This window comes from Panicum virgatum, chromosome 6N, assembly GCF_016808335.1.
Source record: "Panicum virgatum strain AP13 chromosome 6N, P.virgatum_v5, whole genome shotgun sequence".
NCBI classification, from domain to species: Eukaryota; Viridiplantae; Streptophyta; class Magnoliopsida; order Poales; family Poaceae; genus Panicum; species Panicum virgatum.
In genome coordinates, this window is record NC_053150.1 from 11,350,165 (window position 1) to 11,369,451 (window position 19,287).

At 45.8% G+C, this 19,287-nt stretch overlaps 2 protein-coding genes across 2 annotated transcripts; both read left to right on the top strand.

The window, feature by feature from the left end:
• The first annotated feature begins 602 nt into the window (after window positions 1–602).
• On the top strand, window positions 603–2,612 carry LOC120678408 (photosystem II 10 kDa polypeptide, chloroplastic-like). Its single transcript, XM_039959590.1, has 4 exons — window positions 603–889; window positions 1,047–1,102; window positions 1,298–1,350; window positions 2,294–2,612. The coding sequence occupies exons 1-4, from the start codon at window positions 698–700 to the stop codon at window positions 2,386–2,388; spliced, it is 396 nt and encodes a 131-aa protein (XP_039815524.1). The 5' UTR covers window positions 603–697; the 3' UTR covers window positions 2,389–2,612.
• A 12,453-nt stretch (window positions 2,613–15,065) lies between these two features.
• Window positions 15,066–16,518, top strand: LOC120677909. Its single transcript, XM_039959097.1, has 4 exons — window positions 15,066–15,288; window positions 15,373–15,822; window positions 15,906–16,295; window positions 16,375–16,518. The coding sequence occupies exons 3-4, from the start codon at window positions 15,954–15,956 to the stop codon at window positions 16,516–16,518; spliced, it is 486 nt and encodes a 161-aa protein (XP_039815031.1). The 5' UTR covers window positions 15,066–15,288; window positions 15,373–15,822; window positions 15,906–15,953.
• Window positions 16,519–19,287: the final 2,769 nt, after the last annotated feature.

Genomic DNA, 19,287 nt, shown 5'->3' on the forward strand with positions numbered 1-19,287 from the left:
GAGTATTACACAAGAGCAACGAGGGTGTAACAAGATAACCAATGCTTCTTTCCTTAGTGAATTTTATGTCGCCCCTAATAGATTGTCACCTACCATTTTTGTTTGTGTTTGAGATGCTTCCATAGTAACAAGGCATCCAACATTCAGCTATATATGCATGAAGTCCATCCTATGAAAACACACACACGCGCGCTCAGGCTCATCAATATGATAGTGTGCTGAACGAATGAGCTTAATATTAGCATAATTGTTCTCCAAATATTTTGAGTCGATTGTTTCTAAAAAAACAATTTTGAGTCGATGCATGCAGCATCCTCACATCAGCACATTCTAGAACGAGGTGCATCCGTTGGCATCTAATAGGACAAGTCTGCATGGCACTACAGGTCCACAGGTTCTTGCTTCTTTTCATGGCAAAAGGAGCTTGTGCATCCATCCATCACAAAATCTCCCTCCCATCCCAACGAGACGAGTTCACCGCTGTCCACAAAAAATCCCCAGAGGATAACGTTCCAGCCCTGCCATATCAGCCCGAGCCAACCGCGAGCTGCCACGTGGTGCTGCGGCGGCCGCACCTGTCCTCCTGGCATTATCCACATGTTTTGGCGCCACAAGTATATTGGCTCAGGCAGTTGTGAGGCGCATCATCACAGAGGAAGACCGAGTGAAAACCGAAGCGGCAGCAGCAGCAGCAGCAATGGCGGCCTCCATGATCTCGTCGTCAGCTCTGGCGGCACCGGCCAGGGCCCAGGGCCTGCCGTCCCTCGGCCGCCGCGCGTCCTCCTTCGCCGTCGTCTGCGGCACCGGCAAGAAGATCAAGACCGACAAGCCCTTCGGGATTGGAGGTGGCCTCACCGTCGACCACGATGCCTCCGGGAGGAAGGTCAAGGTGAGTTTGTTCCTTCTTTCTTGCTTGCTTTCTTTCTTTCTTTCTGACTTGAATGAATCCTAGTTTGGAACACAGTAATTTCTGAGAGATTTTAGATTCAGTACATGTATGACTATTGATAAGCTACCTGAACTCTTTGCTTTTCTGATGGATGCAGGGCAAGGGCGTGTACCAGTTCGTCGACAAGTACGGCGCCAACGTCGACGGATACAGGTGAGCTAGCTATCGAGACTTGTACACATCAGTCAATTCATCATGAAGATAGCAGGCATGAAGATCTATCCATGTGTTTCTATTGCTGTTTGGGATCGAGCAAGGATCATTGATCTGCATGTGTGCGTGAATATATATCAGTATATATGCAGATGATTCGACGCTTATTATGTTTGTTTGCCAAACAATTTGCAGCCCAATCTACAAAGAGGAGGACTGGTCTCCCACCGGTGACGTCTACGTCGGTGGTAAGTAGATATATAGTAATTTCACAAATTCACTATATATGATTATGCGGTCACTAAGCTAGTACAGATCTGGCTTGTTGTTCCCGTTCCCAACCCCTTTTAGTCCGGGTTCCGGGACTACAAATCTCGGGCTAGAGACCTGGATTATTTAGTCCTAGTAGAACTAATACCTTTGGCCTCGTCCATAACTTGTTAACCACCCCACCTACACAGTACATATGATTTTGAATGGAATGCGTTCCTTTAAAACTAATCCGTGAAGAATCCTTTTAGTTTCGGTTGAAACCACCAACCGGGACTAAAGATCCTTTTTGTCCGAGTTGGAGCCACCAACCAAGACTAAAAGGTCATCCTTCAGTCCCGAACTCCCGGTTGGCGTGTTACCACCCGCGACTAAATGTTTAGGACTTTTAGTCCCGGTTGGAGCCACCTTTTATCTAGATTGGTGGCTCTAACTGAGATTAAAAGCCCCCGCCACCTCGTATCCATTGGATCAGGCACTAAGTCCTTAATTAGTCAACAAGCCTAATGGCAGCCGGGACTAATGTCAAAGACCAAAGCCCATTTTCTGTACTAATGGGTGGAAATTAATAAGCACCAGATCTATGTGCTTGGTTGAATAATTTCAGTTAGCATTCGGGGCTTAAAAGTGATGAAATTTTATTCATTATATTTTTTGTGGTCCATAATGTTTGTGTTAATTTCATTGTTATAAACACACTATTTTAAAAAAACAAAAAAATTCCACCCTGCCCCGGATTACATAATCCAGCTTTATATAAGCTAAGCTTGGGTTATGTGATCTTTTGGACTGGGAAACAAATTAAATATGACCTCAAAGAACATGTTACACATGCTCTCATGGAGACTAATGTCCTACATGGATTTCTTCTGAAACAAAAGTTTGTGACAGTTGATATCCTTGTTCTTTATGTTACTGCAGGAACCACCGGACTTCTGATCTGGTCCGTCACCCTCATCGGGCTCCTTGCCGGCGGCGCCCTCCTTGTTTACAACACCAGCGCCCTCGCCAGCTAGCAACATTATTCATGCATAGTCCATGAAAGCGCTTGCGGCCGGTCCATATATAAGATTTATCATCAGCCCGGGTGTCTGTGTGTAATCTAGCCTGCAGCTTCGATGCCCAATATAATGCTTGGTTCATGCAACAATGCTACTACGGCTCTCCATACTTTTGGAACAATTAATTATTATATTACTTCATGCTATATATTTAGATTAATAACTGGTAACTTTATTTCTCTGTGCCTTGCATTGTGAGCCTTTGTGAAGAAGATGATGCTGATGCTACTTGAATATATATGTATGTACTTAGTCATGCTCGATATGCAACGCGTGTAGTGTAAGTTACACACGATCCATGCACAAATAATTCAGTCATTAGGGATAGAAAATGAATAAAATATGAATGAAGTGTGTGAGATCAAATATATTCGCATTCATGCGTTATTACGACTGAGGCATACTAATGGGATTTTGATGTGCTTGAATATATAGATGTGAAATAACTGATGTTACTAATATCTATTCATTTAGTCAAATATGGATAAAAAATGAAAACTGGCATAGCATCGAGGTGTGAAGAGCATTTGGTCCTCATACATAGGACATTTAATCATTTGAATTTACTAACTTCATGTATAGAAACATGGAGCATTACACTTACTAGCATATGCGCATGTGCGACGCGCACGTGATTTAAAATACCTAATTAGCTTTTACTTTGAATATGTGTTGAATTATATATTAATTAAATTAATATGCAAATCAAATCCCAAAAATATTTACCATAATAGCCATCATTGCTATTTAAGCTTAGGTCCATATATACGAACCTATTACAATAAAAAAATAGCCAAAACAACTAAGCAGTTGAGATTTAAAAATATAGGAATAGAGGTTTAAATGTTATTAACTCTATACTTCGGAGGTTAGGTTAGCAGGAGGTTTCGCAAGACACATTGAATAGTGCTTCCGAGTTGGGAAAATATTGAGTTAGTTAAGCAAAAGGTTTAGGTTGAACTGAATCTTAAGGTTCTATATCTTCAGATGCATAGGGGGTCCGGTAAAATACCACAACCCATACTACAGGATTCTGTATTAGATTTTTATTAGGGGCCTATTTGCAAACTGGCCAACCGCTCACGAGCAGTGCCTAGAGGGCCTGAAATAGAAGTGATAAAGCTCAGAAAGAGGAACATAATAAATTTAATTTGCATTTCTAGCTTTTTGACAATTTTATATTGATTTTACGAGCTTGTATATTCAAACCACAATTTTAGTCTTAAAAACCAGTCCTTGATTTTTTTTGCACTAAGAACCCTAAAAAGAACTTAGGTTAAGCAATGTAGTCCCATTCATGGCAGCGGTGGAGTAGGTGAAATTCCCGGTGAGGGGGAGGTTTTCTGGCAACAAAGGGTGGCCGGCAAGCATCGAGGGCTCACCTGCAACCGATTTGATGTAGGGTTTGGGGCGGAGGTGGTCTGGAGGATGGTCATCGGCGTAGTAGGGGCATCGGGCAGCGGGTTCGGTGGAGCGTGGTAGATAGGGCTGGAAAAATAGCTCGAGGCTCGCGAGCTGGCTCGAGCTCGCTTCGGCTCGGCTCGGAGCGGCTCGCGAGCCTCCAACGAGCCGAGCCGAGCCTACTTCTCAGGCTCGTGAAAATGACGAGCCGAGCCGAGCCGGCTCGCTGTGGCTCGCGAGCTCAGTCCACTGAGACTCATAATGGTTCATAGGCTATTATGAAACACTCTAACCCTAACATGTGGTGTGACAATATCAATATTAATCTATATCTATGCTTAATATGATTATTGTTTATTGATTACTTTCATTTCAACACATGTATGCGCTTTATATATTTATATGCACTAGTCAATGTCTTATAATGTGTATACTAAATGCATAGTATATGTTTTGTGCCAGGCTCGCGAGCCGGCTCGAGCCGGCTTCGAGCCGAGCCGAGCCTCCTCAGCGAGCTCGCCAAACTACCGAGCCGAGCCAAGCTCGGCTCGCTCATGCACCGAGCCTCGCCGAGCCTGGCTCGGCTCGGCTCGTTTCCAGCCCTAGTGGTAGAGCACCGTCGAAGTAAGGGGTCGGGGTTGGTCCGATGAGGTGCACCGTGATGAGTCGAAGAAACTAGATTCTCTTGGCTCCTTTATTATATTCTTGGTGGAATTTGCTTGGTGGCCGGCCGCCAAGAATTATTATTTCTTAGCAGTTTCGATATTTTCTTGGTGAGTTTTGGCCGCCAAGGCAATTCCATTCTGGTGCAGCGAATGGCATATAGGTGAGGTGGTAGTGGTATTTATAGGTGAGTTTTGGCCTCCAAGGCAATTCCATTCTAGCGCAGTGAATGGTGGTAATGGTTTTTGAAAATCGAAATGACATATGAGGCTTGAATAACGGTAATAATAAGTTAACAACATACTCCTCTGATCCCATATCTACCGATGTAGGGATCTCCATGAGCACCTTACTACCCCCTGTTACACGATGAGAATGAGAAAGGGATGACCTTTTTTGGGGGAAATTGGAGCAAAATCGTCTCCCACAAAACCAGATGCACCATTTCTGCTCCATGATCCGCGACCATTGCCCTCACATTCCCTCCTCTTCTAGATCATCACCCTTTGCATCCTTCCTAGGCTTCCTCATCCTCACCGACTCTAGCTAGCAGCCCTGGAGTTATTATGCATTTTCATGTTATATAGGATGGGAAAAAATTTAATCCATCCTCCGCGCCTCCTTTCATCGCTACGGCGTGGATGGTGGACCATCTTGTTCGCGCTATGGATGGAGAAGGCCGTCTAGGACAAGATCCTCATCGGTCAATGCGGCCCTGGAAGAAAATGAAAGGTCAAAGAATATGCACAATATATACGTGGGATCACAGACTCTAGCACCATATATAGTTTTTGTATAAGCATCTCATATAAATCTTCGAATGTATCATGCATGCGTTCTCAAATATTATTACAGATGAACTTATGGCAGTCGTTTGTTCATTCCCAGTGCATTTTCTATATGTAGTGATTTCAAAAGGAATGAATGACATAAGTCTAATACGCACTGATTCTAGCCAGTTCTTCAAAATCGCATTCAAGAAGCTTTATGCCAATTGCTTTGAGAAGGCGCAAGTGATGCTAATTGTTATATAAGGAGCAAGTACAACGCCATGGCAATAGCAATGTATGATTTGTTTATGAAGTCTTGGGGCGCAGATCTCGACTCAGCAAGTGCTGACGACGACGCTATTCCACGTTGCCGGCCGTGCTTTTAATTTATTCGACGCTATCCCATATGGCCGAAGCTTTTGTGTGCATTATTTGATGAAGGTTTATTTGCATCAATCAACTAGTGAAAACGGAAGGAATCGGCTGTGTATTTGGGTGTCTTTGGCAACAAATTAAAGCCGAGTATGGGGTGGATTACTTTTTAACGAAAATTTCCTATTCATCAATGGAGTCTTAAAATCAAACTTACACATATATGCATGGGGTGGTTATCATATTTTTCAAAAAATTCTCTAAAGCATTGTTTGAACTAATAATAATAGTTGTTCATCCGTATACATCAAAGGAAGTATCACATCCAAGGAAGTATTGTATACAGCTGGATAAACGCCGTTTGTGTTGACCAGCCAAGCAAACATAAGGAGCAGATGCTTGCTGCTATACGCGGCTGTTGTACTGATGCACACACAATCATGCTATTGTAACATGCCCAATGATGCTGTCGCTCATGGCACTACTATACTAATTTAAAGTGGAAAAATCTACTTCGTTCGTTTTCAGTTGGATGTTAACATTAGTACTACTGAGGTCACTACACTATAGAAACGGTCACTAGATTGCTTATTTGTCACGAATTGTTTTGGACCGTGATATAGTTAATCATTATATTGTTTGATGGTTGGTATCTATGATTATTTGTCACGGTCAGCCTTGAATGCGTTGTCGTCGAGGAGCACCATCGGATGAAGGATCAACGGTTTAGAGTGAAGTTGACGGAAATATGACTAGGCTACCGGATTGATCTATCTCCTCAATGCAATGCTCTTGTCTGACGAAACTGAAGAATGACACACCCCCTAACTCCGTTGTTGCCTTACACTTGGCAGGATTCTAATTTACGGGCGACTGTAGGAGGGATCACGGTCGATCTTTCGATTGTATTTTTTTCGTTTTTCGTTTTTTTTATTTTTTCTGATAAAAGTTTTCAGAGAAACTTTTCAAGGAAAGTATTTTGGAAAAGACTTTAATGAGAAAATGTTTGGAAGAGAAAGTTTTGAGAAAAATTGAAGGAAAAACTTTTGCATTCAAAATAAAAAATAAGTTTTGGAAAAAACTTTTGTAAAAAACTTTTACATCCAAAAATAAAAAAGGAAGAAAAAATGCCACTACCCTGGGGAGCTCACCACCGCCTCCGCTAGAGGCGAGCGCCTGGGAGATTAGTTTTGTGGACATTTTTTCTCTTCAAATTTTATTCTCATAATGACTATAGATTTTTGACACTGCCGTATAGTTGCACGTATCTTTATTATTTTCTTGGTCTTCTCTATGTAATTACCACCCCATATATCACTTTGATGATGAGGCTCCATCTCCAATAGGACATTTGGTTAAAACCTACACATTTATGTTAAGAAGATTCCTTCAATTCTGCTTTTACTAATTAATGTCAAGCCTCCAATGCATATATATGAAATCTGAAGTAGTCATCTAGCTAGTAGGTAGCGTCAAGCCGCCGCCAAATAAAATTTTCGCGTACTAATTGAATAGCGGTTTAAAAGAAGAAGCATTATTATTAAGCCTTCAGTGATTGCAAGTCGCCTCCACTGGGCTCTGCCCCTACGTGTACCCAGCCGAGATGGTCAAGGGGCCCATCAATCTCAATACTGTTTCTACAGTCGACTAGACCCATGCCCATGCGATCTCATGGTCGACCCTATAGTGTTTTCTTGCTACAAGCAGTTTGGCCATGGCGTCAACAGCAACAACAACAGTTGTTGCTATGTATGCCCGGAAATGGATCAGTACCATGCAAACCAAATGCTAATTAACAACAACTCCTCTCGACTCCCATCACCGACCGACAATACGAATCGAAACTCCCTCTTCTCCACTTCTCTTTCCACGGTACCCATCCACGCCGTCCTCCTTCCTCAAACCCCAATGTGGTTTCATTTCCTCCCCTCTCCCGGCAAGCAGCATGAAAAAAATGCCGTACTGCGAGTCTGCGATCCTCCAACCTCTCCAATTTATAGCTCCTCCCAGCTCCCTCTTCACTTTTTTCACCCTTTTTTCAAGATCTGCCAACACGTTTGAGTTGACTGTTTGAGCTCCAATCCGACGACCCAACTGCCACAGCCAAAACAACCACCTGCATGCTACACAGTCGGATAGATTGTTCCATGGCCAACTTCCATGCCTCCCCAACTACCTCGGCACAGTTTTCCTCCTCCGGCCACCCAGCCTCAAGGTGTATTTATAACATGTGAATTTTTTAACCAAAAGTCCTATTGGATGGATTCAGTCTCAACAAGAAAATTGACATAGTATGGGCTGGGAATTATAAATTATTACCAAGCCAAAATTAAAGAATGAAGACGCGTGCTACCATACGGCTGCAATGCATGCACCTGCTGTTGTAACAAAAGAGTTGTATAATCACAACCGGAAACCCGACATTTGCCGAGTGCTGAAGGCGTTGCCGAGAGCAATATATCGAGCACTCGGCAAAGTTACAAATTGCCGAGTGGCTACCGAAAGACACTCGGCAACAAAACGACACTCGGCAAAGAATTGCTTTGCCGAGTGCCTGTTTACAGACACTCGGCAAACCTGCCTTTGCCGAGTGCCACGCGGGCAGCACTCGGCACACAGCCTCACGTGTACGCGTACGCTCGCCGCGCCCGTTGCCTGTCACGGCCGTTAAACGTTACCGTTATCGTTTGCCGAGTGCCAGGTTGTGGCACTCGGCAAAGATTTATTAATGCCGAGTGTAATTATAATGGCATTCGGCATTCAGACTCTTTGCCGAGTGTCCGCTTTAGCTCTCGGCGAAACAACAAAAAAAATTTCCCCAACACAGTCCAAACTTTTTCCTTAGCTACTATACTATACAAAATACTGCATATTAGCATTTGGTACATTTTTTTGTTATGTTTACTACATTTAGTTAATTTATTTCATTAAAAGGATATTTTGGGGATAATACAATTTTGAACTGCAAAATATAGTATAAATGAACTATAATGAATGGAAAAATGATTTTTATGTTATTTAGTCTAATTTGAGACATTTTCAAATAAATGAATGGGAAAGTTGAACATCTTGATCCTGAAATGGGACAAAGTGTGCTATGGACAAATTGGTTTTTAATTTATAAAATTCAAATGTAATCAGAAATTCTTGAAATTTGTCATGACATCATGGCTTCATACAGGGAGTCTATGCTAAAAATTTGAAATGGTTTTGGAAAAGTTGTCGTGTATGTAGTTTATCAAACGAGGCATCTCCGAAGAAGTTTCAGAGAACTCAGAAGGATTCTTTGAGATTTTGAGTCAGAGTGATGTTTGAGTTGGAGTTTTACTTGCATTTTTTTTGTAGTCATAAGATATGAAGAATTGTGTAATGTTAAATTTTGGAGATTTTTTGAATTCATTTGACAATTTTTATTTTTTTTCTCCGAACTAGAGTATTTAAATTAAATTTGAACTAAAAGTGCATGAAAAAATGCCATTTTTTTGCTGTAGCATGCTAATTTTTTTGTATATGCAATAGACTGCATAAATTGGTTAATGTTAAATTTCGGTTATTTTTCAAATTTGTTTTGTAATTTTTATTTTTTTTGTGATGTAAAGAATTAGTTCATATAAATTGAAATATAGCTAATAATTGTGATTGAAATAATGGGAAAAAGTTTCGGTAAAACATGAGTAAGAATTCTTGTGTGAAATGGGCAATGAAATTTTCCATGATTTGAAGAAATTTGTGAAAATTTAAATTGTATTCAAACAAATTTCTGAAAATAAATTCAGAAAGGCCACTTTGCCGAGTGTCCAGTCGGGGCACTCGGCAAAGGCCACTTTGCCGAGTGTCCAGTCAGGGCACTCGGCAAAAGTTTAGTATGCCGAGTGCCCAGATCTGGCACTCGGTGAACTTTCTCTTTGCCGAGTGCCAGATCGGGGCACTTGGCAAAGTCTGCGACACTTAGTCGTGGCGCCCGCACACGCGCTCACACACACAACAGACCAGACGCACGCACACACGCTCACCCACGCACTGCCGCCGCCGCCCGCGCCGCGCCGCGCCCCCGCCCCCGCCGCCGCACCCGCGCCGCCTCCCCGCCCCCCGCCGCACCCGCGCCGCGCCCCCGCCGCCGCCCCCGCGCCGCGCCCCCCGCCCCCGCCGCCGCACCCGCGCCGCCTCCCCGCCCCCGCCCCAGAGGCCGCGGTCACCCTCCGCACCTCGGGGGCCGCCCGCGCTGGCTCCCTGCCCCCGGAGGCTGCGCCCGCGGCCCGGCTCGCGGCTCCCGACGCCGGCTCCCTGCTCCGGCAGCGGCGTCCCCGGGCCCGGCTCGTCCCCGGCGCATTGTTCTGCAGGTATACTGACAGCTATACCATTGCTCTGCAGGTTACAGCAAATTTGATAAAGGAGATAAAGAGAAAAAGAGGAAGGCTAATCATGCAATGCAAGTATTCGTAAATTACTTGTTCACAACTCAGCTAGGTTAGTTAACAAAGCATGGTCAGAGTAGAAGCTTGAACTGCGATGATGCAAGTATTCGTAAATTCATTGTGATTGTTTGTTACTAAAATCCTTGAAACAGAAAGTGCAGTATGATGAGACTGATTTCCCTATATCCAAATAATACGTAACACTTATTAGCCCTCACATGCATGCATGAGCCTTAAGAGGTGGATATTATGTCAACAGAGAAAGTCGTGTTCAATGTGCCCTAAATGCTTTAGTAGTTTCCGCTGATAATTTTGCTTTCTTGCTAGTCATGATGCTTAACCTTTTATTTGTTCTGACTGCACAAAATATAGGCTGGTAGCAGCGTCCGCCTGCGACGTGCTCGACGAGAAGCTTGAACTGCGAGTCCACACCAAGCCGGCCACGCGTACACCGCCGACCCGTTGTAAGCACCGCCACCGTCTTTGCATATCTAGCACCGCCACCGTCTTTGCATATCTAGCACCTCGTAGTTCATGTAACCTAGTTAGGTGTCTCCCGTTCGGAAGAGATACAATTGAGATATGCAGATCTTTGCATATCTATAATTGTATCTCTTTCGAATTGTCCACATTATTTGGACAGCCCGAGGATGCGTAGATACGGATAGTTACCATGATCAACTCCCATCCGAGACAGAGTCTCGGCATCACCTCCCCGTTGTTCTCCGGATACACAATCTCCCTTTCGGGACGTGTATCTGGAGAACAGCGGGGAGGTGCTGCCGAAATTTTGTCTCGGATGGTAGTGGACCATGAAAACTGACCGTATGTACGCATCCTCGGGTGGGATTAGGACCTACCTTCACCTATTAGAATGTAGGGACAACACTTAGATGCATTTGATTTTTATTCTCACTCCGGTTTAGAGGATGGATGACCGTCATTGGATGTACACGGGCCGTCCAAGTCAGGCTACCTTGACCGATGAATGGATTCGAAAGACCAATGATTTTTTGGAAGCCGCGTGGAGTCAGGGCTGAAGGATCGAGTTTCTTGTGATGTCCGTGCAACATATGTGGAAATAAGAAACGGAAAACGAAGAAGGTTATGGGCCAACATCTTTGCAAGTATGGATTTACGCCGGACTATACCCGGTGGATCTTTCATGGTGAAGGCCACCGTATGAGGGACGAGGTCGTGAGGCAACGCATCGATGATTGTGATGCTGGTGGTGGGGTTGGAGACATGTTACATGACTATCTTGAAGCACATTTCGGTGAAGGACTGCAGGAGGAGGAGCCAGAGGCATCCGCAAAGGCGTATTTCGAGATGTTGGAGGCTGCACAGAAACCACTCCACGGTCATACAAAGGTTTCTCAGCTGGACGGCATTGGACGGCTAATGGCCTTGAAGTCTCAGTTTAGCCTGAGCCGAGACGCCTTCGACAGTCTGTTGACCGTGTTTGGAAGCATGCTTCCAGAAAAATCACATTATGCCAAAGTCAATGTATCAGGCACAGAAAATTCTCGGTGCACTTAAGATGCCATATGAGTAGATACATTCTTGTCCAAATGGGTGTATCTTATTTAGGAAGGAGCATGAGAAAGATGCTTACTGTCCGAAATGTAAAGCCTCTAGGTTCCTCGAAGTGGACTCTGGTGGTGGTCAGCCTAAGAAGCAGCTCACGATTTCCGTGAAAATCCTACGCTACCTTCCTTTCATTCCGAGGATCCAACGACTATTCATGACCGAGGAATCCGCGCAACAGATGACCTGGCACAAGAAAGGTGTTCGATACAACCCTGAGAAGATGGTGCATCCATCCGATGGTGAGTCATGGAAGAATTTTGATAGGATTCATCGTGACAAGGCTAATGAAGCTCGTAATGTACGTATTGCGCTTGCAACAGATGGGTTCAATCCTTATGGGATGGTGGCCGCCTCGTACTCATGCTGGCCTGTGTTTGTTATCCCTCTGAATCTCCCTCCAGGGGTCCTATTTCAACGACAGTCCATATTCGTGTCGTTGATTATTCCAGAGCACCCGAGGAATAAAATGAGTGTTTACATGGAGCCTCTGATTGATGATTTGGTCAAGGCATGGGACGAAGGGGTGTGGACCTATGATCGAGCAACAAAGACAAATTTTAGAATGTATGTTTGGTACCAATTCTCCCTGCATGACTTACCCGCGTATGGCATATTCTGCGGCTGGTGTACTCACGGGAAATTCCCATGTCCCACATGCAAGGCAGCTCTGCAGTTCATCTGGTTGAGGAAGGGGGGTAAGTATTCGTCGTTTGACAAACATCGACAATTCCTCCCCGCTGACCATCCTTTTAGACAAGACGTTAAGAACTTCACGAAAGGTGTAAAAATTACAGAAATTGCACCGCCGATCATGACGGGTGCTGCGATTCATGCTCAGATAGACGCTCTCCGAGTCAACGATGGCGGTGGTTTTGTTGGGTACGGTGAGGAACATGCTTGGACTCAGAAGTCTGGGCTGTGGAGGCTCCCTTATATTGATGATATTCTGCTACCACACAACATTGATGTGATGCATACTGAAAAGAATTGGGGGGAGGCACTTTTTGGAACAGTCATGGATATTTCTGATAAGACAAAGGACAACGTAAAGGCAAGAGTGGATCTGGCAATGTTGTGCGATAGACTAAGATACGAAATGAGGACTCCTGGACCCGGGAGGAAATGGAAGAAGACACAGTCCGACTTCGTCCTCACGAGTGCCCAGAAGAAAGAAGCACTAGAGTGGATCCAAAAGTTACAATTTCCCGATGGATATGCAGCGAATCTTAGGAGGGGTGTGAACTTGACTACTATGTGAATCAACGGGCTAAAGAGTCATGACTACCATATATGGATTGAGCAGCTTCTTCCGGTGATGGTTCGAGGCTACTTACCTGATAATGTATGGCTCGTGCTAGCAGAGTTGAGCAATTTTTTCCGTCAGCTTTGTGCTAAGGAGTTATCTCGGGCTGTTATTGCGGACATGGAAAAAATGGCTCCCGTGTTGCTCTGTAAGTTGGAGAAGATCTTTCCACCAGCCTTCTTCAATCCAATGCAGCATTTGCTTCTGCATCTGCCTTATGAGGCAAGAATGGGAGGGCCTGTGCAGTTCCGTTGGTGCTATCCAGTTGAAAGATGCCAGAAGGTTCTTCGAACAAAATGTAAGAATAAATGCAAAATTGAGGCTTCGATTGCTGAGGCATACATTTTGGAGGAGGTGTCAAACTTCACGACTAAATACTATGGTGAGAAGCTTCCCAGCGTGCATAATCCACCTCCTCGTTACAATGCTGGCGATAATGAATCGAGTCTTAGTATTTTCCGAGGGCAACTTGGAAGTGCAAGTGATGCGAGGTACAAGACCCTGAACCATGAAGAGTGGCGTCGTATCATGCTTTATTTGTTGACCAACCTTTCTGAGGTGGAGCCGTACATAGGGTAAGTTCTCATTTAACGTGTTCACGATGTTCCACGATTTAGCATCTCATTTAACATCTTCTTGCGTTTGCACTAAGCAGCATCCAACCCCTTGATCATATTTCACACAAGCAATTTGTTCGTCAATTCTGGCATCGCTCAAGGTCGCCAACCTAGAACGAATCGGAGTCTCTTCTAAAAAATGGCGCCGGAAATTCTCAGCCCGATTTCATTTATTGGTTGCAACAAAAGGTAAACTCCGGTTCACAGGATCTTTGCTATAGCTATAGGTTCAAGTCATTTAACATTTCGAACAATATGACGAACTTTGTCCCTTTCGCTTTCAGGGGCAAACCGATTCGTCCATGAGTGCCTAGTTGAGACAAGTGGCTGATGGATTTAGCTATAGGGTTAGGTCATTTAACATTTATGACGTGAATGGATATCGCTTTCACACAACAGGATACGAGCAAAGTCGGCCCAATCGAAAAACCACTAATACTGGAGTATTTACGCCAGGCCAAGATGGGGTCGAGTATTATGGAAGACTTGAAGAAATATACGAACTCAAGTTTCGAGGTTCCGTACCACTGACTCTCATTTAACGTGTTCATTTAAGAGACGTGATGGGAATGGAAGTGGACAATCAAAGGATTGCTGACGAGGAAGCTGGAGACGAGGTTGAAAATGCTCATGATTTAGAATTACTCGAGCGGCTGCGTTTGGGCAGAGACAGTGAAGATGGCATTCCTCCTTCGAATTATGCTGATTACGTCGAGGAGCCAAATAGTGATGATGAGGATTATGATCCAGCTAATCCCGATTATGATGACTATTTCTAATACATGTATGAACTGAATTATTTAATTCTATGTATATATATTATTTTATTTTGCTTAATTTGCTATGAACCGAATTGTTTAATTCTATGAACTGATTTTGCATATTTGTAGATATATTTATTGTTTATTTTGCATAATTTGTTAAGTACATATTGTTCATTTTTGCTGATTCATTTACAATTATTGATTGCAGGTTATTGATTCGAAATGCCAGGCGGGGGCAAGATTGGTTTCCTGAGCGCCTTGTACAGGAGTAGTGGTGGAGAGCAAGAGGCTCCTGAGGGGTCCAGTGCAGCAGGGGGGTCCAATGTCTCAGAGGGGTCCAGGAGGCGTTGGGGACGAGGGCCAGGGAGAACGAGAGGAGGTAAGACAGGTGGTGGAGAACAGGGGAGGACGAGAAGGAGCAGGAGGGAGAGGACACCTCCAGATTTGACGGCAGCGGTGGCGGAGGAGGAGGAGGAGGAGGAGGAGGAGGAGCGGGAGCAGGAGGAGCCGAGACAGGCGGAGGACCAGGAGGAGGAGGAGGAGGATGACCAGGAGGAGATACGAGGGCGGTGTGGTTGCGAGGACCGTCGCAACTGCCGCAGCGGCCGATACCTCTTGCGAGACGCCCGATCATTCGACCGGTACCGGACAGGTAATACTTTATGTTATACACAATGGCATTTATTTTTCAATTCATATGTTCAAAATGACAAGATACTAATACTTTATGTTATACACTTTTACAGGTATTGGATGCTCGTGCAGGCGGGTGCCCACAAAAGGAAGCCCAACGGCATCCTGGGAACCCTATGCAGGGAGCTCTTCCCTGGGCTGGTGATGCATGCCGGGAACCTGGAGCCGGCATACACGTGGGACCACTACATCGCCGTCCCAGATGCAGAAGATCGGGAAGGGAGGTCCTTCGGCAACAAGGCGAGACGGGTGGTGGGAGAATTTTGGGTAAGTCGTCGCACTATATTGGTGAATAGTTACCATATATTTGAAACTCTTTGAATATTGACTGCAATTATCGAGTCTATGCAGGATTTCTACAGGTGCGAGCCAGGATACGAGGCCATAGCGGCTCAGGTGGCTGACACAGCATGTCGCAAACTAGTGAAGGACATGCACTACGAGGCGCGTGTTCAGGCCGTAATTACCTACTGCGCCGATGTGGAAAAAAGGAAGGTCGGCAAGGACGTAGCAAGAAATATGTTTCTCATGCGGGAACAATACTTGAGGGTAAATGACGAAATCACTACTCATTTCTTTTGAATTTCATTTTCGGAAATGTCATCCACTTTGCTTCATTACGTGTAGGTGCCTCCGAACTGGTGTGCTGGCAAGGGCGCGTGCTGGGAAATGATGGTGGACATGTGGCTTAGCGAGGAGTGGATTCAGCGGCACAACTTATGCCGGGAGCGCCGCTTGTTGATGCAAGGTGCGCCACACCATCAAGGCAGCCGAGGCCTTCCCGAGTACAGGGATGCTTGGGTAAGTCATTACACTTTTTGGTGCTTTCAAACTCTAAATTCTGCATTCTCACTAATCATTGTATTCTTTCGCTTTGCTTGCAGTCGGGGTCACATGAAGACCAGGAATGCAACGACTTCTAGGCATACTGTATGGCGCACAAGGGCAGGGCGACGTCCGACGTCTCCTACAACCCGGCGGATCCACCCGAGGCGTATAGCAACCCGAGCGTCCACACGCGCATCACTGAGTACACGGAGATGGGAAAGGCACTCCATGGGGACACATGGGATCCGGCCACCCAGCCCCTTTCTGGAGAAGCCATCATGAGGGCAGGAGGAGGGAAGAAGCACGACCGTTACTGGATCGCCAACAGCCTTGTCGACACAGCCAGTACGCCGACTCTCTCCCAGCTTCGGGCACGGACCACCGACTCGACTCCGCCAATACGCCCACGGCCTGAGACTTCAGTGGCCAGCGTGCGTGCAATCCAGGTTATTTCTGCTCCATTTGTCGTTCGTTGCTTTTAGTTATATTTTGTTCGCATTGTAACATTTGGGTGAAATCTTATAGGCCCGGATGGACGAAGAGACGAAGAGGCGGGAGGAGATCGAGGTGAGGCTGGAGGAGGAGCGGACGCTAAGGCAGGAGCAAGAGCGCAGGTGGCAGGAAGAGCGGATGCAAGAGCGGCAGAGGATGCAATATATACAGCCTTAGATTGCTCCATCCTCTGCCGCTCCTGCATCCGCTCTTCCTGCCACCTGCGCTCTTGCTCCTGCCTTAGCATCCGCTCCTCCTCCAGCCTCGCCTCGATCTCCTCCCGCCTCTTCGTCTCTTCGTCCATCCGGGCCTATAAGATTTCACCCAAATGTTACAATGCGAACAAAATATAACTAAAAGCAACGAACAACAAATGGAGCAGAAATAACCTGGATTGCTCGCACGCTGGCCACTGAAGTCTCAGGCCGTGGGCGTATTGGCGGAGTCGAGTCGGTGGTCCGTGCCCGAAGCTGGGAGAGAGTCGGCGTACTGGCTGTGTCGACAAGGCTGTTGGCGATCCAGTAACGGCCGTGCTTCTTCCCTCCTCTTGCCCTCATGATGGCTTCTCCAGAAAGGGGCTGGGTGGCCGGATCCCATGTGTCCCCATGGAGTGCCTTTCCCATCTCCGTGTACTCAGTGATGCGCGTGTGGACGCTCGGGTTGCTGTACGCCTCGGGTGGATCCGCCGGGTTGTAGGAGACGTCGGACGTCGCCCTGCCCTTGTGCGCCATACAGTATGCCTGGAAGTCATTGCATTCCTGGTCTTCATGTGACCCCGACTGCAAGCAAAGCGAAAGAATACAATGATTAGTGAGAATGCAGAATTTAGAGTTTGAAAGCACCAAAAAGTGTAATGACTTACCCAAGCATCCCTGTACTAGGGAAGGCCTCGGCTGCCTTGATGGTGTGGCGCACCTTGCATCAACAAGCGGCGCTCCCGGCATAAGTTGTGCCGCTGAATCCACTCCTCGCTAAGCCACATGTCCACCATAATTTCCCAGCACGCGCCCTTGCCAGCACACCAGTTCGGAGGCACCTACACGTAATTAAGCAAAGTGGATGACATTTCCGAAAATGAAATTCAAAAGAAATGAGTAGTGATTTCGTCATTTACCCTCAAGTATTGTTCCCGCGTGAGAAACATATTTCTTGCTACGTCCTTGCCGACCTTCCTTTTTTCCACATCGGCGCAGTAGGTAATTACGGCCTGAACACGCGCCTCGTAGTGCATGTCCTTCACTAGTTTGCGACATGCTGTGTCAGCCACCTGAGCCGCTATGGCCTCGTATCCTGGCTCGCACCTGTAGAAATCCTGCATAGACTCGATAATTGCAGTCAATATTCAAAGAGTTTCAAATATATGGTAACTATTCACCAATATAGTGCGACGACTTACCCAAAATTCTCCCACCACCCGTCTCGCCTTGTTGCCGAAGGACCTCCCTTCCCGATCTTCTGCATCTGGGACGGCGATGTAGTGGTCCCACGTGTATGCCGGCTCCAGGTTCCCGGCATGCATCACCAGCCCAGGGAAGAGCTCCCTGCATAGGGTTCCCAGGATGCCGTTGGGCTTCCTTTTGTGGGCACCCGCCTGCACGAGCATCCAATACCTGTAAAAGTGTATAACATAAAGTATTAGTATCTTGTCATTTTGAACATATGAATTGAAAAATAAATGCCATTGTGTATAACATAAAGTATTACCTGTCCAGTACCGGTCGAATGATCGGGCGTCTCGCAAGAGGTATCGGCCGCTGCGGCAGTTGCGACGGTCCTCGCAACCACACCGCCCTCGTATCTCCTCCTGGTCCTCCTCCTCCTCCTGGTCCTCCGCCTGTCTCGGCTCCTCCTGCTCCCGCTCCTCCTCCTCCTCCTCCTCCTCCTCCTCCTCCTCCTCCTCCTCCTCCGCCGCCGCCGCTGCCGTCAAATCTGGAGGTGTCCTCTCCCTCCTGCTCCTCTCGTCCTCCCCTAGTCTCCACCACCTGTCTTACCTCCTCTCGTTCTCCCTGGCCCTCGTCCCCAACGCCTCCTGGACCCCTCTGAGACATTGGACCCCCCTGCTACACTGGACCCCTCAGGAGCCTCTTGCTCTCCACCACTACTCCTGTACAAGGCGCTCAGGAAACCAATCTTGCCCCCGCCTGGCATTTCGAATCAATAACCTGCAATCAATAATTTTAAATGAATCAGCAAAAATGAACAATATGTACTTAACAAATTCTGCAAAATAAACAATAAATATATCTACAAATATGCAAAATCAGTTCATAGAATTAAACAATTCGGTTCATAGCAAATTAAGCAAAATAAAATAATATATATACATAGAATTAAATAATTTAGTTCATACATGTATTAGAAATAGTCATCATAATCGGGATTAGCTGGATCATAATCCTCATCATCACTATTTGGCTCCTCGACTTAATCAGCATAATTCGAAGGAGGAATGTCATCTTCACTGTCTCTGCCCAAACGCAGCCGCTCGAGTAATTCTAAATCATGAGCATTTTCAACCTCGTATCCAGCTTCCTCGTCAGCAATCCTTTCATTGTCCACTTCCATTCCCATCACGTCACTTAAATGAACACGTTAAATGAGAGTGTGGTACGGAACCTCGAAACTTGAGTTCGTATATTTCTTCAAGTCTTCCATAATACTCGACCCCATCTTGGCCTGGCGTAAATACTCCAGTATTAGTGGTTTTTCGATTGGGCCGACTTTGCTCGTATCCTGTTGTGTGAAAGCGATATCCATTCACGTCATAAACGTTAAATGACCTAACCCTATAGCTAAATCCATCAGCCACTTGTCTCAACTCGGCACTCATGGACGAATCGGTTTGCCCCTGAAAGCGAAAGGGACAAAGTTCGTCATATTGTTCGAAATGTTAAATGACTTGAACCTATAGCTATAGCAAAGATCCTGTGAACCGGAGTTTACCTT

What these genes read in the sequence shown, in the direction of transcription:
- LOC120677909 (XM_039959097.1), top strand. Translation starts at nt 15,954, where the DNA reads ATGGCGCACAAGGGCAGGGCGACGTCCGACGTCTCCTACAACCCGGCG. An exon ending in CCAGCGTGCGTGCAATCCAG is followed by an intron (nt 16,296 to 16,374) that starts GTTATTTCTGCT and finishes GAAATCTTATAG; the next exon opens with GCCCGGATGGACGAAGAGAC.
- LOC120678408 (XM_039959590.1), top strand. Translation starts at nt 698, where the DNA reads ATGGCGGCCTCCATGATCTCGTCGTCAGCTCTGGCGGCACCGGCCAGG. An exon ending in CCTCCGGGAGGAAGGTCAAG is followed by an intron (nt 890 to 1,046) that starts GTGAGTTTGTTC and finishes TGATGGATGCAG; the next exon opens with GGCAAGGGCGTGTACCAGTT. An exon ending in GCCAACGTCGACGGATACAG is followed by an intron (nt 1,103 to 1,297) that starts GTGAGCTAGCTA and finishes AACAATTTGCAG; the next exon opens with CCCAATCTACAAAGAGGAGG.